Source organism: Solanum lycopersicum, chromosome 8 (genome assembly GCF_036512215.1).
Source record: "Solanum lycopersicum chromosome 8, SLM_r2.1".
NCBI lineage: Eukaryota > Viridiplantae > Streptophyta > Magnoliopsida > Solanales > Solanaceae > Solanum > Solanum lycopersicum.
Genome location: NC_090807.1, coordinates 65,205,728 through 65,228,429, shown reverse-complemented (window position 1 = coordinate 65,228,429; position 22,702 = coordinate 65,205,728). Strand labels below are relative to the sequence as shown.

At 31.4% G+C, this 22,702-nt stretch overlaps 3 protein-coding genes and 1 non-coding gene across 4 annotated transcripts; all 4 read left to right on the top strand.

Moving 5' to 3' along the window:
• The first annotated feature begins 978 nt into the window (after nucleotides 1-978).
• On the top strand, nucleotides 979-5,658 carry SMO1 (sterol methyl oxidase 1). The gene is made up of 5 exons (NM_001366080.1): nucleotides 979-1,485; nucleotides 2,032-2,354; nucleotides 4,816-4,963; nucleotides 5,057-5,089; nucleotides 5,341-5,658. Exons 1-5 carry the CDS (start codon nucleotides 1,156-1,158, stop codon nucleotides 5,395-5,397), a joined length of 891 nt encoding a protein of 296 aa, NP_001353009.1. The 5' UTR covers nucleotides 979-1,155; the 3' UTR covers nucleotides 5,398-5,658.
• Nucleotides 5,659-6,814: 1,156 nt separating this feature from the next.
• Nucleotides 6,815-6,887, top strand: TRNAK-CUU (transfer RNA lysine (anticodon CUU)). Its single transcript has one exon. It is a non-coding gene; the product is annotated as a tRNA-Lys (tRNA).
• Nucleotides 6,888-16,702: 9,815 nt separating this feature from the next.
• On the top strand, nucleotides 16,703-20,021 carry LOC101245086 (uncharacterized). Its single transcript, XM_004246091.5, has one exon. It carries the CDS (start codon nucleotides 17,176-17,178, stop codon nucleotides 19,639-19,641), a length of 2,466 nt encoding a protein of 821 aa, XP_004246139.1. The 5' UTR covers nucleotides 16,703-17,175; the 3' UTR covers nucleotides 19,642-20,021.
• On the top strand, nucleotides 20,015-21,595 carry LOC104648954 (uncharacterized). Its single transcript, XM_069288614.1, has 3 exons — nucleotides 20,015-20,145; nucleotides 20,228-20,405; nucleotides 21,306-21,595. The coding sequence occupies exons 1-3, from the start codon at nucleotides 20,087-20,089 to the stop codon at nucleotides 21,405-21,407; spliced, it is 339 nt and encodes a 112-aa protein (XP_069144715.1). The 5' UTR covers nucleotides 20,015-20,086; the 3' UTR covers nucleotides 21,408-21,595.
• The last annotated feature ends 1,107 nt before the right edge of the window (nucleotides 21,596-22,702 follow it).

Sequence of the window (22,702 nt, the reverse complement as noted above, 5' to 3'; positions counted from 1 at the left end):
ATTGTACCAAACAAACATATATTAAAAAATCATCATTGACTATTCCACGAAGTCAATGAAATAAATTTTCGTACCAAACACACCCCCAAAAAATATTTTATTATTTCATTTATCGAGGGAAACTAAAATTGAATGGAGCTCTATTACTATTAAGCTTTTTTAAAACAAGGCTAAAATTTAAACATAATATTGAATATTTTATTTGTGTAAATTAAAAAGGCAAACTCGTTGTTCATCAAATTCTTAATCATGTGTATTATCTTGACAAAATGAAGTGTATCTAGGATAAGGATAAGGATAAGAATAATTAAGTATTGATGAAAGAATTACTTATTAGAAGAAAATGTGTAACAGACTTCTATAAACTCTTGAACAAGAGATCATGGCAAAAATATTATATTGGGAAATTTGGAAAATTCAAAGAGGTATAGTAATTATGACTATCGTATATGTATAAAAGTTATCGAGGTTAAAAGTGTTGTTTATAGGATGTATAAGGTTAGATCAAATAAGATTTTGTTGTAAAAAACATCGATGGAGCAAATATGAAGTGTCTGACTAAGATGTTAATATATACATTTATTTCGATAATCATGAAACTTATCATTTTTCAATATCAGATATACAATAACACAGTCTATTAAAATTATCATAATTTTCAATATACTTTATTAAACACTAAGCTATACCTTCAAATACATATTTCATTTTTGACAATCTAAGATATCTAATTTAATTTTACGAATACATATCACCTTTCAATAACAATAAATATAAGATAATTTTGTTCATTAAAACCGTCATAATTTTCAACTCATTTTCTTGAACACTAAGTCACACCCTGGAGTGCTTACTACACCCTATATTTTTTGCAATCCTTTATATTCCAATTTGTCCTATTTGCCCCCGCCAGATATGATTTCCATAAGCTCATAAAATAAAAGAATATAAGATACCAACAAAAAATATGGAGGACTTGTCTTGTACTATTTAGCTTATACACTTGTTCTCTTCAATTCTATTAAAAATCTCCCCTTTTTTTTTCTTCTTCCTCCCCTGTTCCTCCATAACCAAAATCCCCCTCAAAACCTTCACCAATTTCCAAGATTCAGCAACAATTCCATTTTCAACCCATTTTACTAGATACCCTTTTCAATGTTGCCCTTTAAAACTCTCCAAGAGGCAGAATCCGCCATTGGAAGATCTCTTACTACTGCAGAAACCATCTGGTTTAACTACTCTGCTAATAAATCTGATTACTATCTATACTGTCACAATATCCTTTTTCTATTCCTAATCTTCTCTTGTGTCCCTCTTTATTATATTTTCCTTGAAATTTTCTTCAGAAAATCAATCCAGACATATAAAATTCAACCAAAGGTCAATCTTTCTTTATCTGATGTGTTTAGGTGTTATAAAGTTGTTATGCGCATGTTCATCCTTGTTGTTGGTCCTCTTCAACTTGTTTCTTACCCCTCTGTAAAGGTACTTACTTTTCTCTTACTTTTAATGCTTTTTTTTAAAACAAAAAAAGGTGTTTTTTTGCAATGTGTTTGATTAGGTTTGTTGAATCTGAAAAGGTTTTTTTTTTTTGGTTTATTTTGTTGATCTTTGGATCGACGGTTTCAAATTTAAGATATCCATTTTGATCTTGTTTATTCTACTTTTGAAATTGGTTGTGCATTGTCCAGTGTGTTTGATTGAGTTGTAAGTAGACTAACATGTCATGCAGTGCGTGATCCGGATTTAGTAGCTCCAATGTAGGCACTGGACATCATGTGGGAAACCAAATAAGAAAAAGTAGACTAACACAGGGAACCCCTATTGACTATTGGAATCAAATAGGCTCAAATAGAGCTCAATGGATATTGAAGATTCAAATTCAACTAGTTTGGATTGATTTGTTGTTTGTTTTTATTTGAGTTTTTCACTTTTCAGTATGGAAGTTGTAATCTTTGTGTTAATTTTAGATCAATGATGTGAAATTGAGATACCCATTGTGATCAATTTTGTGAATTTTTTGCAATGTAGATGATTGGGATTAGAACAGGTTTGCCCTTGCCGTCGTTATGGGTAATTCTGTTGCAGTTGGGAACATACTTTATAGTGGAGGACTATACTAACTATTGGATCCATAGGTTCTTGCATTGTAAATGGGGTTATGAAAAGATTCACAAGGTTCATCATGAATATACAGCTCCAATAGGTTTTGCTGCGCCATATGCACACTGGTTAGAAATCTTGATCCTTGGGATCCCCTCGTTTCTTGGGCCCGCTATTGCGCCGGGTCATATGATTACATTCTGGTTGTGGATTGCATTCAGACAGATTGAGGCTATTGAAACTCACAGTGGGTATGCACGCGTGCTCTTTTGCTTTTGGATTTTTCACACTATGGTAGTAGTACTAAAAAGCTACTTTTTTGGTGATTAAGATTATCTTCTAGTATGATAATTTGACCAAATCATGGTTAACAGTAATAACTATCACTTTATCCCTTTTTTGTTCACTGTTTGCTTTTTTGATCTCTAAATGAATCTGTATGCAGTGAATGGAATTGCATGAGATCTCTTTTTAAGTGAAACAATAGCTTTTTCCATAGAAGGATTAAAAAGTTGTCTTCTTCTGTTCTTTTCTTTCTCAATTTCCACATAGGTCCTTCCCCCCATTGTCACTGTGCTATTTTCTATTGCTTTTGGTAGATGGGGTTGGTAAGGTCTGTGGCTAATGTCTAAATTTGAACTGCATCTTGCACATGTAAAATGGTGCTTATAGCATCTGGTTTTACTGTTAAGATGTTCTTTCACAGAAATAAAATGCAATCTCTCAGAGAGTCTAGATGTCGGTCACTCTCTGTGTTTTATGATATCTTTTATATCATATGATTAAAAAAATGTTAACTTTGAGGTCTCACGTTGAAAATCTCACAGATACAAAAAACACTAAGTGATTTCTTGCCATATCCTACAGCTTTGGTGAGCATAGTTGCCGGTCTGTGCTAATGGAATCTAGCAGGTACCTGGTGGAATAGTGGAGGATGGGCACAAGCTAGCCTGGACACCATTATCAAAAAAAAAGAAAAAAGAATAAAAGCATTGACTTAGTGTAAGATCCTATAGTCCTAGGCAGTAGCTTTGAGAATATTCTTAGGGGGTTTCTCATGCTATATTCCTGGATCAACAAACTAGATTAATTTTCTCTTGTGAGCCATCTTTTTTAGGTATGTGATACGTGCTAGTTACATCTGATTTTCGACATTCCAACCTTTGTCCTTTGGAAAAGATGTAGCATTTTGAAACCATGTCTTGCTTTCACTTTTCAATTTCTTCTCTGATAGCTGGTCCCATTTTTCACATCTTTGGCCTTGCAACAATAATTAATTAATCTGTGGAACTAAAGTTGGAGACAACACTTCATTTTGCTTAGAATGGGACAAGTAATAATATTTTGGTATCAAACTTGAAGATGCTGATAACTTAGTAAATCTGTACAAGCAAATGCTATATTTAGGTATAAAAACTACTAATTTCTTAGTCATAGAAGATGCATGCAGTATACGTATATATTGCAGAATGCACCTCCTTCCCCAATTGATGTTTTAAGAGAAATATTGTCCGACTGGCTATCATTGGATATGATCTAGACTGGACTTTCTTTAAAAAAAGAAAAGAAATTGATAAGGTTATGATCTACTAGTTGGCAAAGTTAAGCAAATTTTCTCGTTTTGAGGGATGGTGCTTGATACCACTTTATACGCCAACGATTTGCAAGTGTATGCTATGCATGTAATAACTACTAGCAGCTTGCTGTAGAATATGATAATAGTGTGTAGGAGTAGAAAAGATGACCTTTTTATGTCTGACTGTATCTCGATGACAATATCTTTGTTTGTTATTCAAATGTTATCTTCTTGCGATCGTTGATATTGCAAGATATAAGGCAATACTCTGAACCACAAGAGTTTTTTTTAAAACCTTATCACAGAAAACTGCTTCTCATTGAATCTTTGTTGGTCTGCCACAACTAAAAACATTGTGATGCTTATTGATATAATGTTTAAAGAATTACATTTATGTGTTGATCTCAATTTCAACAAGTTCTATTTAGTTGCAGCATCTGTAAATTGAATAAAATAGAACACTGAAGTGATGCTTATTTGTCAATACTAAATATTGGAAACTATTGACAGAGATAGTATGAGCTGAGAAGTGACAGGGACACTTCTCTTTTATGACAAGTCCATCGTAAATGTAATCAATTTTGAGCATTTCGGAAATGTGGGATGTGGTATAGTTTAGCATCATAGTCATGTTTGGTCATTCATGTACAGAGATCCAATTAGGATTAGCAGGTGAATTATTGCTAACTATGTTAGCTGGGATCATTTCTTTTCATATTAGCTTGTTTATTTCTTTACAAGATTATTTCTTTTTAACTGCTGGTGTTGGGAAATTGATGTACTCAAAAGCTTACACTTGAGTAATCGCTTAGAACTAAGGATTCCGCGACTAATCTAAATTTAACTTGTGCTGAGAACCAATTGAAGCAACTGGTCAATAAATTAATAATTTTTGAAATAGAGGCTTCGATCTACTGATTCATCTTGCTCGACTCTTTTTTACTGCTTTGATGCTAGTCAATGCTATATAGAGCTGACTGCTGAGAGTCTTTTTTGTCTTAAAAGATTTTCAACGATCTTTAATTGCTTAGTTTAGCTGTATGTAGAGACTTCTTTGACATTGCTCCTACTATACACATGAATTAGTATGGTGATCGAGGCATGTTTTAACTGATCTATTTTCGTCATTCTTTCAGATATGATCTTCCTTGGAGTCTCACAAAGTATGTACCTTTTTATGGTGGAGCAGATTACCATGACTACCATCACTATGTTGGTGGCCAAAGCCAGAGCAATTTTGCTTCAGTTTTCACCTACTGTGATTACATATATGGAACTGATAAGGTGATTTCGGTATTATGGATGTTTATTTTCGGGTTACAAGTTCCTTTTTGTAACCATACTGATTCTTACACTATGCTGTTTCTTATCTCACAGGGCTATCGCTATCAAAAGAAGGTCCTCCAGCAGGTATTGCTACTGTGACTGCTTTTCGTTCAGTAGTTTTAAGGAAAAATTGCTGCCTTCTTGGATGTTTCATTATATAAACACTATATTGCTACCTAACTAACGGTTGTTACTTGTCGTCAATAATGAAATTATTACGCCTTTTCCATATGGTTCAAGTCGATGAAGTTGTAGGTGTTAATGTTTATTTTTGAATCGTGCTTCTTTGCCATAATGATGTATGCCTTTTAGCTGATGATGTTGTGTTTCCGCAGTTAAAGGGTGCTTCAAATGCCAATGGAGGTTCAGCGACATTTGCAAAAGATGATTAAGTCCTAGATCTCGTAAGGCCTTATAGTGTAAAACACTCGGAAGCATCATTTGTTTTAGGTTGACCACATCTGCTGTTCAGATGTGTTAAAGCAGTAGGTAGGAAGTTTACTTCATGGTCGCTTACGAGTAACTACCTCTAGAGTAGTGACTCTTTGTTGTCCATGAGTAGTGTTTGGAACTCAAACTTTGTTTTGTATGCAAATAGTATTCATGGTTCCTTTTTAAGTTGTGAAATGAAGTTTAGCTGAGTGCTTGCATCACCAGTAGGAGGGTTGATTAGGCAAAGATTGCATGTAGGTTGGACTTGTTTTCTGCTGAAAGTGTTACTATGCAGTTCATTTTCTTTTCAAGTGTAACAAAGAATTGCATAATATCCTAATATGTTTTCGACACAATGCTATTCACTTATTTAACAAATGCAGTGTTCTTTTCGGATGGAGTGAAGAGTGACTCTCTCATTTAAGTTCTTATTCTGTTTCCCATCTAGTGTTCGATACTTATGTTGGAGCCCGACTAATCCTGATTCACGTACTGCATGACCCCTTTTTGGGGGTTGCAATCTTAGCAGGAACTTTTCTATTATGGGGCTCAAATATCAGATCTTTGGTTAAGAGCGAAGGAATTTCAATTATCCTTAGTTCAAAATGACTTCTATAGTAGGAGCGGGGAAAACAAGTTTCACACTACTAATTGATTTTGAATAGCTTTATCGAGATCAGCTTCTAACTCTGCGAATTGTGCTAGTGCTAATTTTAATTTACCAGCTATTGGTCTAATGACTTTTATTGAGTTGTGGACCCCACTCTAGGAATAAAGATACCCACATTAATAGCATGATTCCAGAATAGGTCGGCCGATAACAAGATTTGTGATGCAAATTATATTAGTAGGTATATAAGTCGAAATATCTCCAAATCGAGTTTCAAACTATTGGTAAGGATGCCATACTTTCTTCACCTAAAACTAGAACTCTGACATTTGCATATATTATATACAATTACTTTTTGTTTATATATTTGTCAAATACGAGAAATAAGTAAGAAAATCATTTATTTTTCGCAAAATATTTGCCGCGGAAAATATGTTCAAACACATCCTAAATTTGAACTTTTTTCTTTTAAATAGTGAAATATCAAAAGGCTTCATAAAACAATGCTACATCAAATTCCTATAATTATCCTAGGCTTTTATATCACCTTTCATAGGATTCATATAATCGATTTAATTTGAAATTGACGCATAATTAATTAATTGATGTTGTTGGCCTTCTCTCATTGGCACGACAAATGATAATAGTCTTTCCATGAAAATTTTATTTTACGAAATATTTACACTGTGAGAATTCATCACATTAATTATTATCATGAAGTTTTAAAATATCTATATTATTTAATGGTGAACACATTAAATCAAAAAGCCCGTCTAGCTCAGTTGGTAGAGCGCAAGGCTCTTAACCTTGTGGTCGTGGGTTCGAGCCCCACGGTGGGCGTTTTTCTTATAATTTTTTTTTTAATTTGAAAGATGAATTTTTCTTAATGGGCCGACCTAATTCCCATGCAACAACCTCACAAACTAAAGCCCAAATCGGTGGGTCAAATCCACAGCCCAAAACAAAAAGAGTCCGTTTCAATGTCTTTACTGGGCTGTTGTAAGAGATCTCTTTTTATTTATTTTGAACTATTCGATAATCTAATTTACAAAATATGTACAAAGAGTGTATGTACGGTATAGTTTACACTAAATATACATACACTATACTTACCTATATATAACATATCAGTGTATACGTTGTGTATACTTCGACCATATTGGTAAATTAGTTGGTCAAAGGGTACATATCAGTGTATACGTTGTGTATACTTTGACCATATTGGTAAATTAGCTGGTCAAAGGGTGTATATCCGTAACTTAAACCTTTTTTGTGTGTGTGTGAATTGAAGAATACTTACAAATACAAAACACAAAATGATTCTTGGTTTTTTCCTATTTGTTTTGAATCAAAGAGTTGGTTGATGTAGACTTGAATTAACTATTCTTTAACAAGTACAAGTATGGGGCTAATGTATTATTGAATTTTGTGCCATCCCCCCCCCCCCCCCAAACTCAACAATTTAAAAAAAAAAAAAAACTATAGTAAGTGAATAATAATAATAATAATAATAGTAGTAACCAAACCAATTATACAAGAGAGAGGGTGAGTTGCCTAGTGAACACAGGTTGCTAATAAAAGAGCAGACAAAATCAGCTTCAAATTTATTTTTGTTTAAGCCAATAAGATTGTATTGATGGGCCTATTTTTCAATTTTAGGTTCATTCATCAATCAACTCCAGTTTCACCTGCCTTTTCCATTCCATTTATGCACCTAAAAATGGTACACAAATGTCCCATTCCCAATTATTTACATGCCCAAACTCTAGACTTAGCTAAGTAGTAGCCCATGCTCACTTCAACTATGGGGGTTCCCTATAATAATTTATGAGGGTTTGTGATGGAGTTACAATATTAGGTACTCATAAAAATGAACCCAATAGATTTTGTTTAGATTCTGTATGGATTCAGAATTTGAAGTTTAATGGTTTCTGTAACGATTTTTATGTTGATAATTCAACAATACATAATAGCTAGATTTATAGTCAAATATTTATTGGCAATTCGTACTTGTTGAAGTTTAATCTCATCATGTACTTATCTGCATTTCTAAAAAAAATATTTACATGTCTTTGTTAGTTTGAATCATGATATACAAAAATTACTACATGTATTTATACCCATTCACTAAATTTACAAATACAACTAATTAACTTTATACGTTGTATACCTCTGAGATATACAATTTTACATAATTGTATACAATTTTACATAATTGTATATCGTGGAGGTATACAAGATGAAGAATAGGTGAATATATATATATATATCATAGTCATTATATTGTTTCACGACAATGACATGCAAATTGCAAATCATGCAGTGAATTGCTAATGTTTTCCAGGTGATGTTGTGTCTGTGGATTAGAATAAGTGATGTCATTTTCTATCATCTCGGAAAATACTAAAATTATAATTAGGATAATACAAACAATTCACGTGAACGTCAGTACTTAACTTTTATTCAAATTTTATATTTATATTAAAAGACTCATTAAATGTATAAATAAATATTTTGATTATGAATCGAGTATTATTATATACTATTAATTTGTAGTCACCATAAGAATTTATAAATTTTAAATCATAAATTCGGCTAAGAGACAATATTTTTGTATCATTAATTGATTTACTTAGTAATTTGTTTTAACGGTAAAGATTTAGTTTTAATATAATCTCTTGAAACAAGAGGCTTCGTGTCAATCACATTCATATTTATTGAGTCCAATTAGTAAGTTGATGTATAAATCTCATTTTACTATGTGACAAAAAGAAATTATAAAATAATTTGCGTAATAATCAACAAGAAAAGACATAATCTTTGGTGAGTTAATTTGTAGATATCTGATTAAAGAGATAATAATGCTTTCGATTCATTAATTATTTGACAAATCTAATTTTGCTAAATGGTGATATTCAACTTAGCGCATTTAGCTCCTAAGTACACTTTTTGATTCATCAACATCATTCACAAATGATTACTTAATTTTTATTTTTATTATATCAGAATTATTAAATAATATTTTTCTTAATTTTTCTAAAATATCATATAAAATCAGCAGAAAATAAATAAGAAATTTTCTATGATGTTTAGGTGAAGTTAAGTGGCATTTTGAATACTAAAAAGTACTTAGAAATTATTATGACACTAAGGCAAAATAAATAATCTTTAGTTAGAAAAAACATGATGTGATAAAATAACAATAATAATCGAGTATCATCTGTGAAATTACTTGTCAAAGTGACAAAATTTCATTGAAATTACATGTATGTAATCTTTTTTACTAAAGTTTTAGTTACAAGTATGTAGAAATTACTCAATCAATAAGCTTTTAATTAATCGTTTAAAACTCATACTATTGTTTTAACATACTTTACTTAAATTTGAAATTTTATCAAAAAATAAACTCTTTATTTTTATTAAATATGAATAAAGTTTGCATATACATTTATCTTATCAAATTCTAAGGAGTCATCTAATAGTTGGTTAAAATTATGCATGTATTACTAATATTGAGATTAATTATATATTAGTGAATCTATGTATTATTTTATGCAAGTATTAATTATGCACGAATAAATTATTCTACTTCTATCATACATAAAATAATCATAAACTTTCTTATAACCTATACATATATTAATTACACATATTTTTAAATTATTAATCAAACATCATATTACTTTTACACATTTCATATGTACCTATCAAACATCATATAAATTATATAAAAATTAATAGAGGAATGATTTACTCCTCATCCTGCTACCAAACAGCCTCCTAAGTCCCTAGCTATGAATTTTAAGTGCACATCAAATATATTGTTTTGTTGTTGTGGTAATAAACCATCAATACATCACACTACATATTATTATTATTGTTGTTATTATCATTATTATTATTTATTATTTTATTAAGGTGCAATAAAAGAAAGTGACATCCAGGTGGAAGCAAAAATATGAAAAGGGCTCATCAAGATTTTATTGTCCTAAAATCATGTGGTGATGGTTTTTCCCATTTTATTTTGCTTTCTTCACTCATTGGCCATTTCATCCTCTTTTTTTTTTTTTTTCCAATCTTACCTTTTAAAAAGTAAATAAAATTATACACATCCACATATACTATACTTTAATTATTATATTTTTTCATAATAATTTCTTAGGCTTTATTATTCTTTAGCTTTCCTTTTCTCTTTTTTCTTTTTTCTTCCTCTTGGGAGACATCTACAAAGAATGTTGTCATCTCAATCTTAACCATACACATAGTTTTATTAACATAGTATACCACCTATATCATTATCATATTTTTCTACTTTTACCCTACTAGGTAAAATAGCATTCATAGGTTGATTATACAGTTCTTTAATCATTTCAATATGTAATCATAATTGTTAGTTTAAAATACGTGGAGCAATATTGATTTTACTCATTTCCTATTATTTTATGTTACTTTTACAGGACTAAGTATGAAGTTCAAGTATTGACTAAATTTTAAAACTTCATAATACATGCATACTGAAATAATATATTAGAGTTGTTTGTAGTAGTTTATATTTTTTGGTGGGTAAAATGAAAAGAAGACTAAGATTGTCTAAATATGCGAAGAAGAAATTCACAAATAACCTAGTGAGAGGGCTTGAAAGAATGATTATTCGGGGAGATGTCATTAATTAGATACGATATAACATATTTGTAGCTTACTGATGAAATGACCTCAGATAGAGATTATGGAGGTTGAAGATCATATAGAAGATTTGTAGATAGTCAAGCGTTATAGCTATTCTCTTATTCTTCGATATTATTATTGCTCGTGTTCTTTGCTTTGGTTAACATATTAATTGTGTTGTAATTATTTTTTTTATTTTCAGCAAGACTTGATCATCACGATCGTATTCATTTTTTTAACTTGATTTTGAAAAAACTCTCAACCTTCACAAGATAGAGATACAACAATGTATACATACGATCTTCTGAAACCACAATAGTAAAAGTACAATAGATTTTTATTGTTTAGTATACAAGGAATGTATTTTGAGTCTTTTTTCTTCTATTCAAATTGCAATGACTCAATTCAATTATTTTCACAAAAGTTTGACTATTTAAATAGATATATGAATTCTATATCCAGATTTTCATTAAATAGAATAGGAAAAATACATAACTATCCTCTTAATCTATGTCCGAAATCTCAAAGACACACTTATAATATACTAAGATCTCATTACTTCTCTGAACTTATTTTATAAATAATTTTCTCCTCTTAATCTATGTCCGAAATCTCAAAGACACACTTATACTATACTAAGGTCTCATTACTTCTCTAAACTTATTTTATAAAGGGAAAAAGGTCTGATATACCACTCAACTTTGTCATTTAGAGTTGATATACCCCTTGTTATGAAAGTGGCTCATATATACCCTTACTTGTAAACAAATTTCTCACATATACCCTTTTCCTCTAACGGAAATGAAAAAAATATTTTTAATCTAAATTTTTATCATTTTTTTCTAAAAAATATAATCCCATATGAGTAAATTTAATCTTCGTCAAACATATTTTTTTTGACTTTTTTTTGTGTCTATGACTAATTTATAATTATTATTTTGATAATCAAATTTATTTATGTTTCACTAATATTCTTGTAAAACTTATTGTAGATGACCAAATTTTTTCTTCGAATACGAAATTAAATTACAATACACACAAAAAAGATAATTTTAATTTTTTTCTTTAAACTAAGGAATGAAAGACAAAAACAAAATAAGAATAAGACACTCAAATAATTATAATAAAAGAAGTCAAAAAATAATTTATGTATGAAAAAAATTAAAATATACCTTGAATTTTGATAGAAGAATCATATATACCTCTAAATAATTTTTTTTAAAAAAATCAGAAGTAATAAATATAAATTTAAAACTAATTTTTTAACTTTCGTTAAATAAAGGGTATATGTGAGTCATTTTGTAACGGCATGGGTATATGTGAGCCGTTTGTATAACGGTAAGGGCATATATGAGCCACTTTTATAACGAGGGGTATATCAGCTCCAAATGACAAAGTTGAGGGGTATGTCAGACCCTTTTCCCTTTTATAAATTTTTTCTTCCCCTTTTCGGCCTACGTGACACTATATTGTGGGCTCAATGTGTGTTGACAGTTTTCTTTAAGCTAGTGTCACGTAGGCCGAAAAGAAAATTTATTTATAAAATAAGTTCAGGAATTATTAGGACCTTAATATAGTATAAATGTGTCTCTAGGATATCAGACATAGATTAGAAATACTTATGTTTCCCAATAGAATATAAGCAAAATATACAAAATATATTGATGGCAAAATATCAAAAAATGTCACGTAAATGAAGCGAGTAATATTATTTTAATCATGGATTGATAATTATTAGGGGTGATCATTTAATACACGAATTAAATTATCTTAAAATTACAATTTTATAAAGTCATTTAACCTATACGGGAGATGGAATAAAATAATCTCAATATAGATATGATTAATTAGATAGATATTTCATATCATAATAAATTTATATTATCAATCAAATTCAATGTGAATTTTATCTTAAATTTAATTTTATAACATCTCATTTTATGTGAAGTACCAAACAACCCCAAGTGGGATATAACAGTACTGTATTATATGTGGAAAAAGTAGAGTTAATTATATCCCACCTAAAGTTAATTTGACTATTAGATGATTGAGGTTTCAAACAAATTTATATGTCACCCACAAAATAAAAATAAATAGACAGATTGTTTTATTTTGACTATGTAATTGAATTGAGTTTTCAGAAAATTTCTAACTCATTCAAATTTACATCATGACTACAAAAGAAAAGGTCAACAATATTGAATTTCCAAAATTTTGTATTCCAATGGAATTTAATTAAGATTGTAAATTTAGTTTATGAAAATATAGTAGCATATTTGATTTGGACGATATGACGAGTTAATGACTAATCATTTTATCAATTCAAATTTTATTTTGATTCATCTGAATTCAGCTTATTAGATATTATTAAATTAATTTCTACAAAGTATATGACATGTGAAAAACTTTGTTATTTTATACGGGCATAATACATAAAATGCAATCCTTGACTTGGCTTCAACGAATAACTATGCCTTCCAACTTTGAGTGTGCATAAGTAGGTACTTAAACTTGTACAAAATTGAACAAATAGCCACATTTGCCCTACATGACATAATATACGTAGGACGCCATGCTGAAAACAAAATTGTCACATAGGGTGTCATATAGGACAAATGTGTCTATTTGTTCAATTTTTTATTAGTTTAAGTACCTACTTGTGCACACCCAAAATTAAAAGTGATAATTATCAACTGACGTCAAGTTAAGGATCATGTTTATGTTTATATATTATGTCTTTATATATCAGATACAACTATAATACATAATAAAGCATTTGATTATGTCCACAATGAGGAGTCTTCTCAAAAGATATAAAGAAGAGCTAAGTTAATCAAGGGAGATAGGTGTTTCTCCATTTATGGGAGCAAAAAATTGATTTTGATGTAGACTTTGCACAAAAGTTATATTTGAAAATTCCCTAGTTGCTATAACCAAATGCTCAAGTCCAATGATGCTAAAGTTTGAAAAATAAGACTAAATAAATAAAACTTACCATTAATGTCAAACAAAAATTCTTTTAAATTTTAATAATTGAGAGTTAAAAGTCAAAATGAAATGACTCTTAATTTTTTTAAGGAAGAAGTGAAATGACTCTTAAATTTTTAACGAACGAAGATAATTTAGTTACATCTTTATAAAATATATACATTAATAATTGATATTAAACTGTCTTTTAATTTATGAAAAGTTAAAATATTAAATCAACAATAAGTCATACACGTGAATAAAAAATATCTACTTACCATATTTGCCAAATGATACAAATATCATTACATTGAGAATAAATTAAAAAAAAATTGTTTGAGATGAATGAAAATATTAAAAGAGACAAGTAAACCTACAATCACATCCTATCTTAATGTTGTTATGTTATCAAGAACATAAAACACCAAGTTGATTTAACATCTCAACACTAAGCTCAATAATCTCTTATTACTATAATAAAAATAATTTTTAACACTAGTTATAAAATATATATATTAACAGAGAGTGTTAGAGTTACAATTTAACATTAGTTAGTTATTATTAAATTTTGTATCATTATAAATTTTAAAATTTATTACAAAGAATACATATTTTTAGCGACAATTTAGAGTTACAATTTAACATTAGTTAGTTACTATTAAATTTTGTATCATTATAAATTTTAAAATTTATTACAAAAAATACATAAATTTAGCGACAATTAAACTATCACCTTTAATAAATTCCCACTAACAAGTAATGAACAAAATAAAAATTATTTTTCTCTTGAGAGCAAATGTATACATGTATTTTCTTTTTTTTAGCATAAGTAAGTCGATATTTGTAATATCGTCCATATAAAAAATCATTTTTCTTTTTACTCTTTTGCATGAGGGGAGGATGAAAACCTCTTATAATTAAATATATAAAGTAAATCATATAAAATATATATTCACTACACAAAGTCACCATTAAATTATATATAGCACTTGGGAAAAAAATACAATATTACATTAATAAGGACTAGAAGAATGTGTGTTTTTATATATTCATTTCAATAATTGGCTCCTCGTGTGTTAATTATTTCTTTATTTAATTTTTTTAAAAAAGGCATAAAGACCAAAAAAGCCAAACCCATTAAAACTAAATCAATTACCACTGTTTATGTCACCAACTTAAGTCTACTAGTCCTTCCGTCTATTTTATTTGTCATATTTTTTTATATTTTTAAAAATTAGTAATAAAAAAATAATTTTATTAATTTATTAATTTCAGTTTGATATCACTTATTCCTTCACCATATTAATCTTCATTCACATTTATCAAGTTAAAGCAAAGTTAGAAATTAATGTTTAATTATATTTTGATTTTCTTTTTTCTTAAGGAAAAACAACCAATTAACTAAATGAAAAAATAGCTTTTGAATTTCCCTTTTTTAAAAAAAATAAAAATAATGGTATTTATTGCAAGTTGATATGGTGAACTTTTTGCAAGGCACATTTTTTATTGTCTGATTTTGGTCAACACTGCTCCAAGAAAATGAATAATAATTGGTGGGAATTATTTACTAAATTAAATTCATTTTTCATGTATTATTTGTTTTTTTTTAATCAACACATGAGCAACAAGGCAAAAAAAAAAAAAAAGGAAGCCAAATTAGCTCACAGTAGAAATTTCTTTTTGTAGAAAAATATTGTATTTAAATTATTAAGACAATTTTTCTTCCCCATTAGATAATTTGAGGAAAAACAAACAAACAAACAACAAAAGGACTCTTCCTGGCCCACATGACCTTTTTCCCACTAAAAAAGGCCCATGACAGAGACCAGAAATAAATAATAGTAATGTTTTAAATGTTGATGAAATTAAAGTTGAGATATTTAAATATAATAAATGTATTAAATAGTAAAAAAAATGGAAGGAGGGGCATTCACCAAATCCACAAAATCAACGCGAATTCAAATTAATCAGATCTCATTATTTTATAATGAACGAACTCGATTCGATCTTACTCTACTCTATATATCACAACATGTTGGAATAAGGAGAAATATATTGAGCTTTAACTCTTTTTTGATTAAGGATATGCAATCTTATCTTTCGATAAATTTATAATTAATTAATTACGATAAAATAAAAAATTAAAATTTAGCAAATATTTAATCTAAATTCATCATTTTATGACGAGTTAGTATTAAAAATTTAAAACTGAACTCAATAAATTTAAATCTTGAATTTTAAAAGAATTCCACGAGAACTCCCAATTAATGGCATGAGATTCTTTTCACTTAATAAAATTTGCTAATAACATGCCATAATTCTTCAATTATGCACATATTTTTTGGTTTATTTCTTTATACAGAAAGAAAAAAAAGATATTCATGACTCCTCATTTTTAGTATCCTCTACATTAATGAAAATTTTCCTTATATAATATGAAAATTTTCAATTTTAGATTATAACTTATTACAACTCTTACACACTTTTTCCAAATTTTAAAAGAGTAATTCCCATCCAACAACTTTTTTTTTCTTTTTTGCATTTGGAACATAGTAAGTTTTAATTACCTTTTTAAGGGGACAATAATTCTTGTGGACGAATAATAAATTTTGTTAAAGTTATTAAATATATATGTATATAAGGTAAAACTTTTATGAATATCTTTTATACATGTCCAATATAGTTTCTGACGAAAAATGTTCGTTGTATATGACTATGTTATTAAATAAATTCCTTAATTTTAAATTAATAGTTGAAATTATAGTTATGTAAATACTGAAATTTTACTTTGAATTATTCAATTTTGTGTAATATTATATCTATTCTATTTTCATGAGTCACATTATATTTATGCTAAATATGAGTAGGAATTTCATGATAATTCCATGATGTTGAATTCATATAATTTGTTATTTGAATTTATCACAATTAAATTATTTTTATATAGTAATAATTAATAAAATAATTTTTTTTTAAAAAATAAACATTTAAGTGTTAAAACTTAGAAGTTTCCATTCGTTAAACAGTAAACAGGCGCCTTCTCTGTTAAGACCAAAGCCTATTCTCATCTTCTTCACTCTCTTTCTCTCACTATTTTTCACTCTCTCTATACTTCTCCGGCACCGTTTCCGGCGAAACTCCGGCCCGGAACTTTCTTCTTGTCTCTCTGAATCCTTAAACTCCTCGAAGTTTCCCATTAATAGGGGTGAAAAACGTGGCAAACACCAAACACTATGAGCTAGGACCACTACAATCCAAAAAAACTTTTCTCTTCCGATTCTACCGGAGTCTCTCATGGACCACCGGCCGTCACCCAATTTACCTCCTTTGCCGGCGACATTCCCCGGATGAAAATGCATGCCTAATGAATTCACAAAATGCCCCTTGAAAACACCAAATTTACATAAAGCTTTTGCATTTTGATTTCATAAGGATTCAGCTTAAAGAAAAATCATCATACATTAATAATTATAGGGGCTTTTTTGGTATTTAACAAATGGCGTCTGCACCAAATACAACTACTGCTTTAGCTACTGTGGAACCGACCGGCGGCGTTGGCGTTGGCGTTGGCGGCGGCTCAGCCGATGAACTTAATGCTAAGGCAGTGCATAAGAGATATGAAGGGTTGGTGATGGTACGGACTAAAGCTGTAAAAGGAAAAGGGGCTTGGTATTGGGCTCACCTTGAGCCGATTTTGGTTCAGAATTCTGATACTGGACTTCCTAAAGCCGTCAAGCTTCGTTGTTCTTTATGTGACGCTGTTTTCTCTGCTTCAAACCCTTCAAGAACTGCTTCTGAACATCTCAAAAGAGGGACTTGTCCCAATTTCAATTCTGTTGCAAAACCCATTTCGTCAGTGCCACCATCCCCATCAACTACCGTGGCCTTGTCGCCGGTGTCGCCAACTCCATCACATCAGCAGCAGCAGAATCATCGTAAACGGAGCTCTTCCGGTGGTGGGGGTGGGGTACGTGGGGGTAGTTCAAGTTGTGGCGGTAATGGTGGGGGTGGGGTTGGAGGGAGTGTGACGACGTCGTATCAAGTTCCACCTTTAGCAATTGTTGATCCATCACGATTTGCAGTAGAGTTAGCCTATTCTCCTGGTGTTTCAATGGCTACTTCAATTGTCACTGCCGCCGGTACTGGTGGCAGTACGCCGGGAAGTGGTGGTGGCGGTGCTGTGTATGGGCAGCAGCATTTGATGTTGTCAGGTGGTAAAGAGGATTTAGGAGCTTTAGCTATGTTGGAAGATAGTGTGAAGAAGCTAAAAAGTCCTAAAGCATCACCTGGTCCAACATTAAGCAAATCCCAAATTGATTCTGCACTAGATTATCTTGCTGATTGGGTGTATGAATGTTGTGGGTCGGTCTCGTTTTCGAGTCTTGAGCATCCAAAGTTTAAAGCTTTCTTAAACCAAGTTGGTTTGCCACCATTGTCAAGGAGGGATTTTGCTGGTTCAAGGCTAGATGGTAAGTACGAGGAAGCAAAGGTTGAATCTGAGGCGAAAATTAGAGATGCTATGTTCTTTCAGATTGCATCCGATGGTTGGAAGTCAAAGAATTATGGGCATGTTGGTGAAGAAAATTTGGTTAATTTGTCTGTGAATCTTCCCAATGGGACCAGTGTGTTCAGAAGAGCAGTGTTCACTAGTGGATACGTGCATTCGAAATACGCAGAGGAGATTTTTATGGAGACCATTTCTGAAATATGTGGGAACAATTTGCACCAATGTGTAGGTATAGTTGCAGACAAGTTTAAGGCCAAGGCTTTGAGGAACTTAGAGGATCAGCATCGTTGGATGGTTAACGTTTCTTGTCAGTATGAAGCCTTTAATAGTTTGGTTAAGGATTTTGGTAAGGAGCTTCCTTTGTTCAAGAATGTAACTGAGAATTGTTTAAAACTTGCGAATTTCGTTAATAATAAGTCTCAAGTTCGAAATAGTTTTCACAAATATCAGTTGCAGGAGTATGGGCATGCTGGTTTACTGAGAGTACCGTTGCGTGGTTATGAAAGATCAGATTTTGGACCCGTGTACACGTTAGTGGAGGATACTCTTAGCTCAGCACGAGCACTCCAATTAGTATTGTTGGATGAATCTTATAAGATATTGTGTATGGAAGAGCAAATTGCTAGGGATCTCGAAGAGATGATGAGGAGCCCACATTTTTGGAATGAACTGGAAGCAGTACATTCACTGGTAAAACTGATTAAGTCAATGGCACAAGATATCCAAACAGAGAAGCCGCGTGTAGGGCAGTGTCTTCCTCTTTGGGAGGAGCTTAGAGTGAAAGTGAAGGATTGGTGCTCGAAGTTTCACGTTGCAGAAGGACCTGTAGAGAAAGTAATTGAAAGGAGATTCAACAAGAATTATCATCCTGCCTGGGCTGCCGCATTTATACTTGATCCTCTCTATCTTATTAGAGATACTAGTGGCAAGTACTTGCCTCCGTTTAAATGTTTGACACCGGAGCAAGAGAAAGACGTGGACAAGCTCATTACCCGGCTTGTGTCTAGGGATGAAGCTCACATTGCATTAATGGAGCTTATGAAATGGAGAACTGAAGGACTTGATCCTGTGTATGCTCAGGCTGTACAATTGAAGCAAAGGGATCCCAGCACCGGAAAGATGAAGATTGCAAATCCACAAAGTAGTAGACTTGTGTGGGAAACTCACCTCACTGAATTTAAGTCACTCGGTAAAGTGGCAGTTAGGCTAATCTTCCTTCGTGCAAGTTCATGCGGTTTTAAGTGCAACTGGTCTGTCTTGAAATGGGTGAATGCCCATTCTCATTCAAGAGTGGGAATGGACAAGGCTCAGAAATTGATATTTATCGCCGCTCACTCAAAGCTTCAGAGGAGGGATTGTTCTAGTGATGAAGATAAAGACGCTGAGCTCTTTTCCCTGGCAAACAGTGAGGATGATGTGCTAAATGAGGTTTTTGTTGATACATCCTCTGTGTAGTGTTCCTTTTTCTTATTTATGACTACAACTGTAGGAATTTTTTCCTGGAGAAATGAAATTCTTTCCGCACTGTGATACGTGCTTTCCCTTTTTAATCTTAAGAAGAATTTTCGTAGTGCTCTTGGATACGGAGGACTATTGATTCTTGCTTGACCAGAGTTTCAGTCTTATAATCTGCGGTATGAATACAGTAGCTTCTTGCTTGGTAACACAAAGCTGATTGAGAGAAGTTGCATGACAGAAGTATTGTACTGCTTTTGTTCTTAGGTAGTTTTGGAATTCATAATATATGTGGAGGGGAAGGTTTTTGTTTCCCTTTCTTGTAAGATCAGAAATTTTACTCTTTGATAGATCCTATTAATTTGATGAAAGTTCGTTCAGTTTTTGCCTTAAAGCTTTACAGTCATTATTTAGTTATTTCCGGATTAGTTACCTCGAAGTAGTCATGACAGAAATTTGCACGACTTACTTCAATGGTAGAATTTGTCTAATGCTGAGCCGGAGGTTAGTTTTATACAAAACTAATCCTTTAAAATGATTCATTGATTGGTCTTATTCTCAAGATAAATTTGCATCCAATGGTCAGTTCTTCAGACTCCGTTGATAGATGTCAGCTGGTTAACAAAATGCAACATTGCATGGAGATTCTGTACTTGGAAGATTATTTCAGACGAGATTCTGCTGAAGGTTCTGTGCCTATACCATACCTCTCCGCTGCAATCTGGTGTCAATCCACGCTCTCAATATCATTCCGGCTAGGTCTGGTATGAGCAACAAGTGTTTTTCCCTAGTTGTTGAGATTCTACAGTAGTGAAGAGCTATTACTGTTGTCGTTAGCTTGTTAACATGCTATTTTAACCAGTTAGAACTTCTTATCATTTCGTATTTGTTTTCGACCTCTTTAGTATTCTTTACTTCTGCCCTCTTTTTTTTATTTGTGTTCTTGAATACTAGATACTTCTTTTTTATTCCGAGTAATAATCCAACTCAATACCCAAGGGTGTGGTCTAGTGGTTAATGAAGTGGGTTGAGAACTATTGAGGTCTCAGGTTCAAACTCTAGCAGAGACAAAAAAAAAAGAAAAACACTAGGAGATTTGTTTTCATTTGTCCTAGCCTTGGTGGACAGAGGTGATAGATATCTCTTGTCGAGATGCGTTCAAAGTCCGTCCCGAACTCCACCGTCATTAGAAAAAAGGAAGACTATTTCAACTCATTATTATTTACCAACTGAAGTATGACTTTTGTGCAATGCTTATTTCTTGATCCAGAAGCATTTGACAAGGTCCAGATGCTCTGAATAGACCAAGTAAGAAACTATTGGTTTGTTGGCATAAACGTTTGATCATAGATGGAGACGACTTCACCTTGAACATTTTCGGATAAAAGGGACTGAGGTTGTTTCAGTCTAATGTAACCTATGCAACTAAGGTTTTGGTAACTTTAGCAACAACCTCTTTTTGTCAAGGACATTTGATCAATCTTTATAGCTGTAAGAGCACTTTGAACAACTTACTCTTGGCAACCCCACCATGAAAGAAGTGGAAGTCTTTCGAAAAAATGGTTGTTGTTTTGGTATAAAGAAAAAGTTGATTGATTAAGTTAAATCACCTTTAGGTAACTTCTCACTTAAAACATTTTCTTAACTTTGTGATGTTCATGCAGGGTCATTGGATGATGCTCCCCCATCATTGTGAAAAAGTTGTGAGAGGACCCAAAGTTGAAGAATACTGTCGGCATGAAGCAACACAAGAGAGAGATGCTTGATAGCGACATGGCAACGAAGATTGACTAATTTTGCTGGTTACCTGATGACTTTCATTGATGAAAAAACATCATTACCTGGTAATAGTTCAAATTTTTTTATCCGTTTTTCACCGTTGTTTTTACTTTCAAATGATGCATTCATCATAATTTGGATATAGTCTAAAGTAATTTGGATGAATTTGATTTAACTTGACACCTCCCACATTTTTTCATTTGACTTCACTTTTACCAATTGTATTCATGAACAGTGAAAGAACCATATACTCCATGCTTGATATGTGACATTTACTTGCTTTCCATCTATAGTTTAAAGGCACTACAACCACAACAATATACCAAGTGTAGTCGCACACAGTGGGGTCTAAGGAGGGTAGAGTGTATGCAGACCTTACCTATACCTCAAAGGTGAGGTTGAGAGGTTGTTTCCTATAGACCCCCGACTCATAGTTCTTGGAAAGCTCTCGTTTTTCAAATAATCAAAGTGCTGGCATGTTTCAATGCCATCTTTCATGAAACCAGGCTCTTATTTTCTGATACCAACGTTTGGTATTATGTTATTCTATATTGAATATGGGATTATAATCTCGAATTAACCTGGTCCCTAACGATGTATAGATTACGATTAAGCTACCAAAAAGAGATTCTATGACCACATAATAACCGTTGTTAACACTTTTTATGGTGTTTATATGGAACTTATCTTCTTTATTTCTCATCTTAAACTTTAGTATGATAGCACTTATGTGAGAGAAGATAAAAAGGCATATTTCCTTTTTCTCCTTTTTTTTTTCACTATCATTTTTTGGTGGGGTTAAAAGGAGTCTGTTGATTGATTTTTGTACTAGGCTTCTTTTTCTATATATGCTTAGTACTTTTAACCACAGGCAACTAACTATATGGTAAAATCTTATACAATGATGTTTATACCATTTAAAGCAAAGTATGGAGAATGCAGCATAGTGTTCAAATTTCAATGTTTTGAAAAGAAAAATCCACAGTGATCACTATGTAATTGGTGTAAACATTCCGATTTACACAGTACTTGTGTTGGTGGGAGATAGTAGATACTTGATGAAAACAAGTGTATGTTGATCAAATTTAGATTACGTTGAATTGTATTGAATTTATTTAAAATCGAGCAGTTATCTTATAAAACTAAATTAGAATCTTTAGTAATCATGTCGTGAAGTATAACATGAATTTTAAATATACAAGTCAAGTGAAATTCAAATATCATATGATTAAATTCAATATTTTGACGATCTTGTTTATTAAATAAATGGCTAATCTACTTT

Excerpts from the sequence above, each read along its gene's own strand:
- SMO1 (NM_001366080.1), top strand. The coding sequence starts at position 1,156 with ATGTTGCCCTTTAAAACTCTCCAAGAGGCAGAATCCGCCATTGGAAGA. Across the intron at positions 1,486-2,031 it reads TTTCTTACCCCTCTGTAAAG|ATGATTGGGATTAGAACAGG; the intron begins GTACTTACTTTT and ends TTTGCAATGTAG. Across the intron at positions 5,090-5,340 it reads AAAAGAAGGTCCTCCAGCAG|TTAAAGGGTGCTTCAAATGC; the intron begins GTATTGCTACTG and ends GTGTTTCCGCAG.
- LOC101245086 (XM_004246091.5), top strand. The coding sequence starts at position 17,176 with ATGGCGTCTGCACCAAATACAACTACTGCTTTAGCTACTGTGGAACCG.
- LOC104648954 (XM_069288614.1), top strand. The coding sequence starts at position 20,087 with ATGACAGAAATTTGCACGACTTACTTCAATGGTAGAATTTGTCTAATG. Across the intron at positions 20,146-20,227 it reads TGTCTAATGCTGAGCCGGAG|TTCTTCAGACTCCGTTGATA; the intron begins GTTAGTTTTATA and ends TCCAATGGTCAG. Across the intron at positions 20,406-21,305 it reads TATCATTCCGGCTAGGTCTG|GGTCATTGGATGATGCTCCC; the intron begins GTATGAGCAACA and ends ATGTTCATGCAG.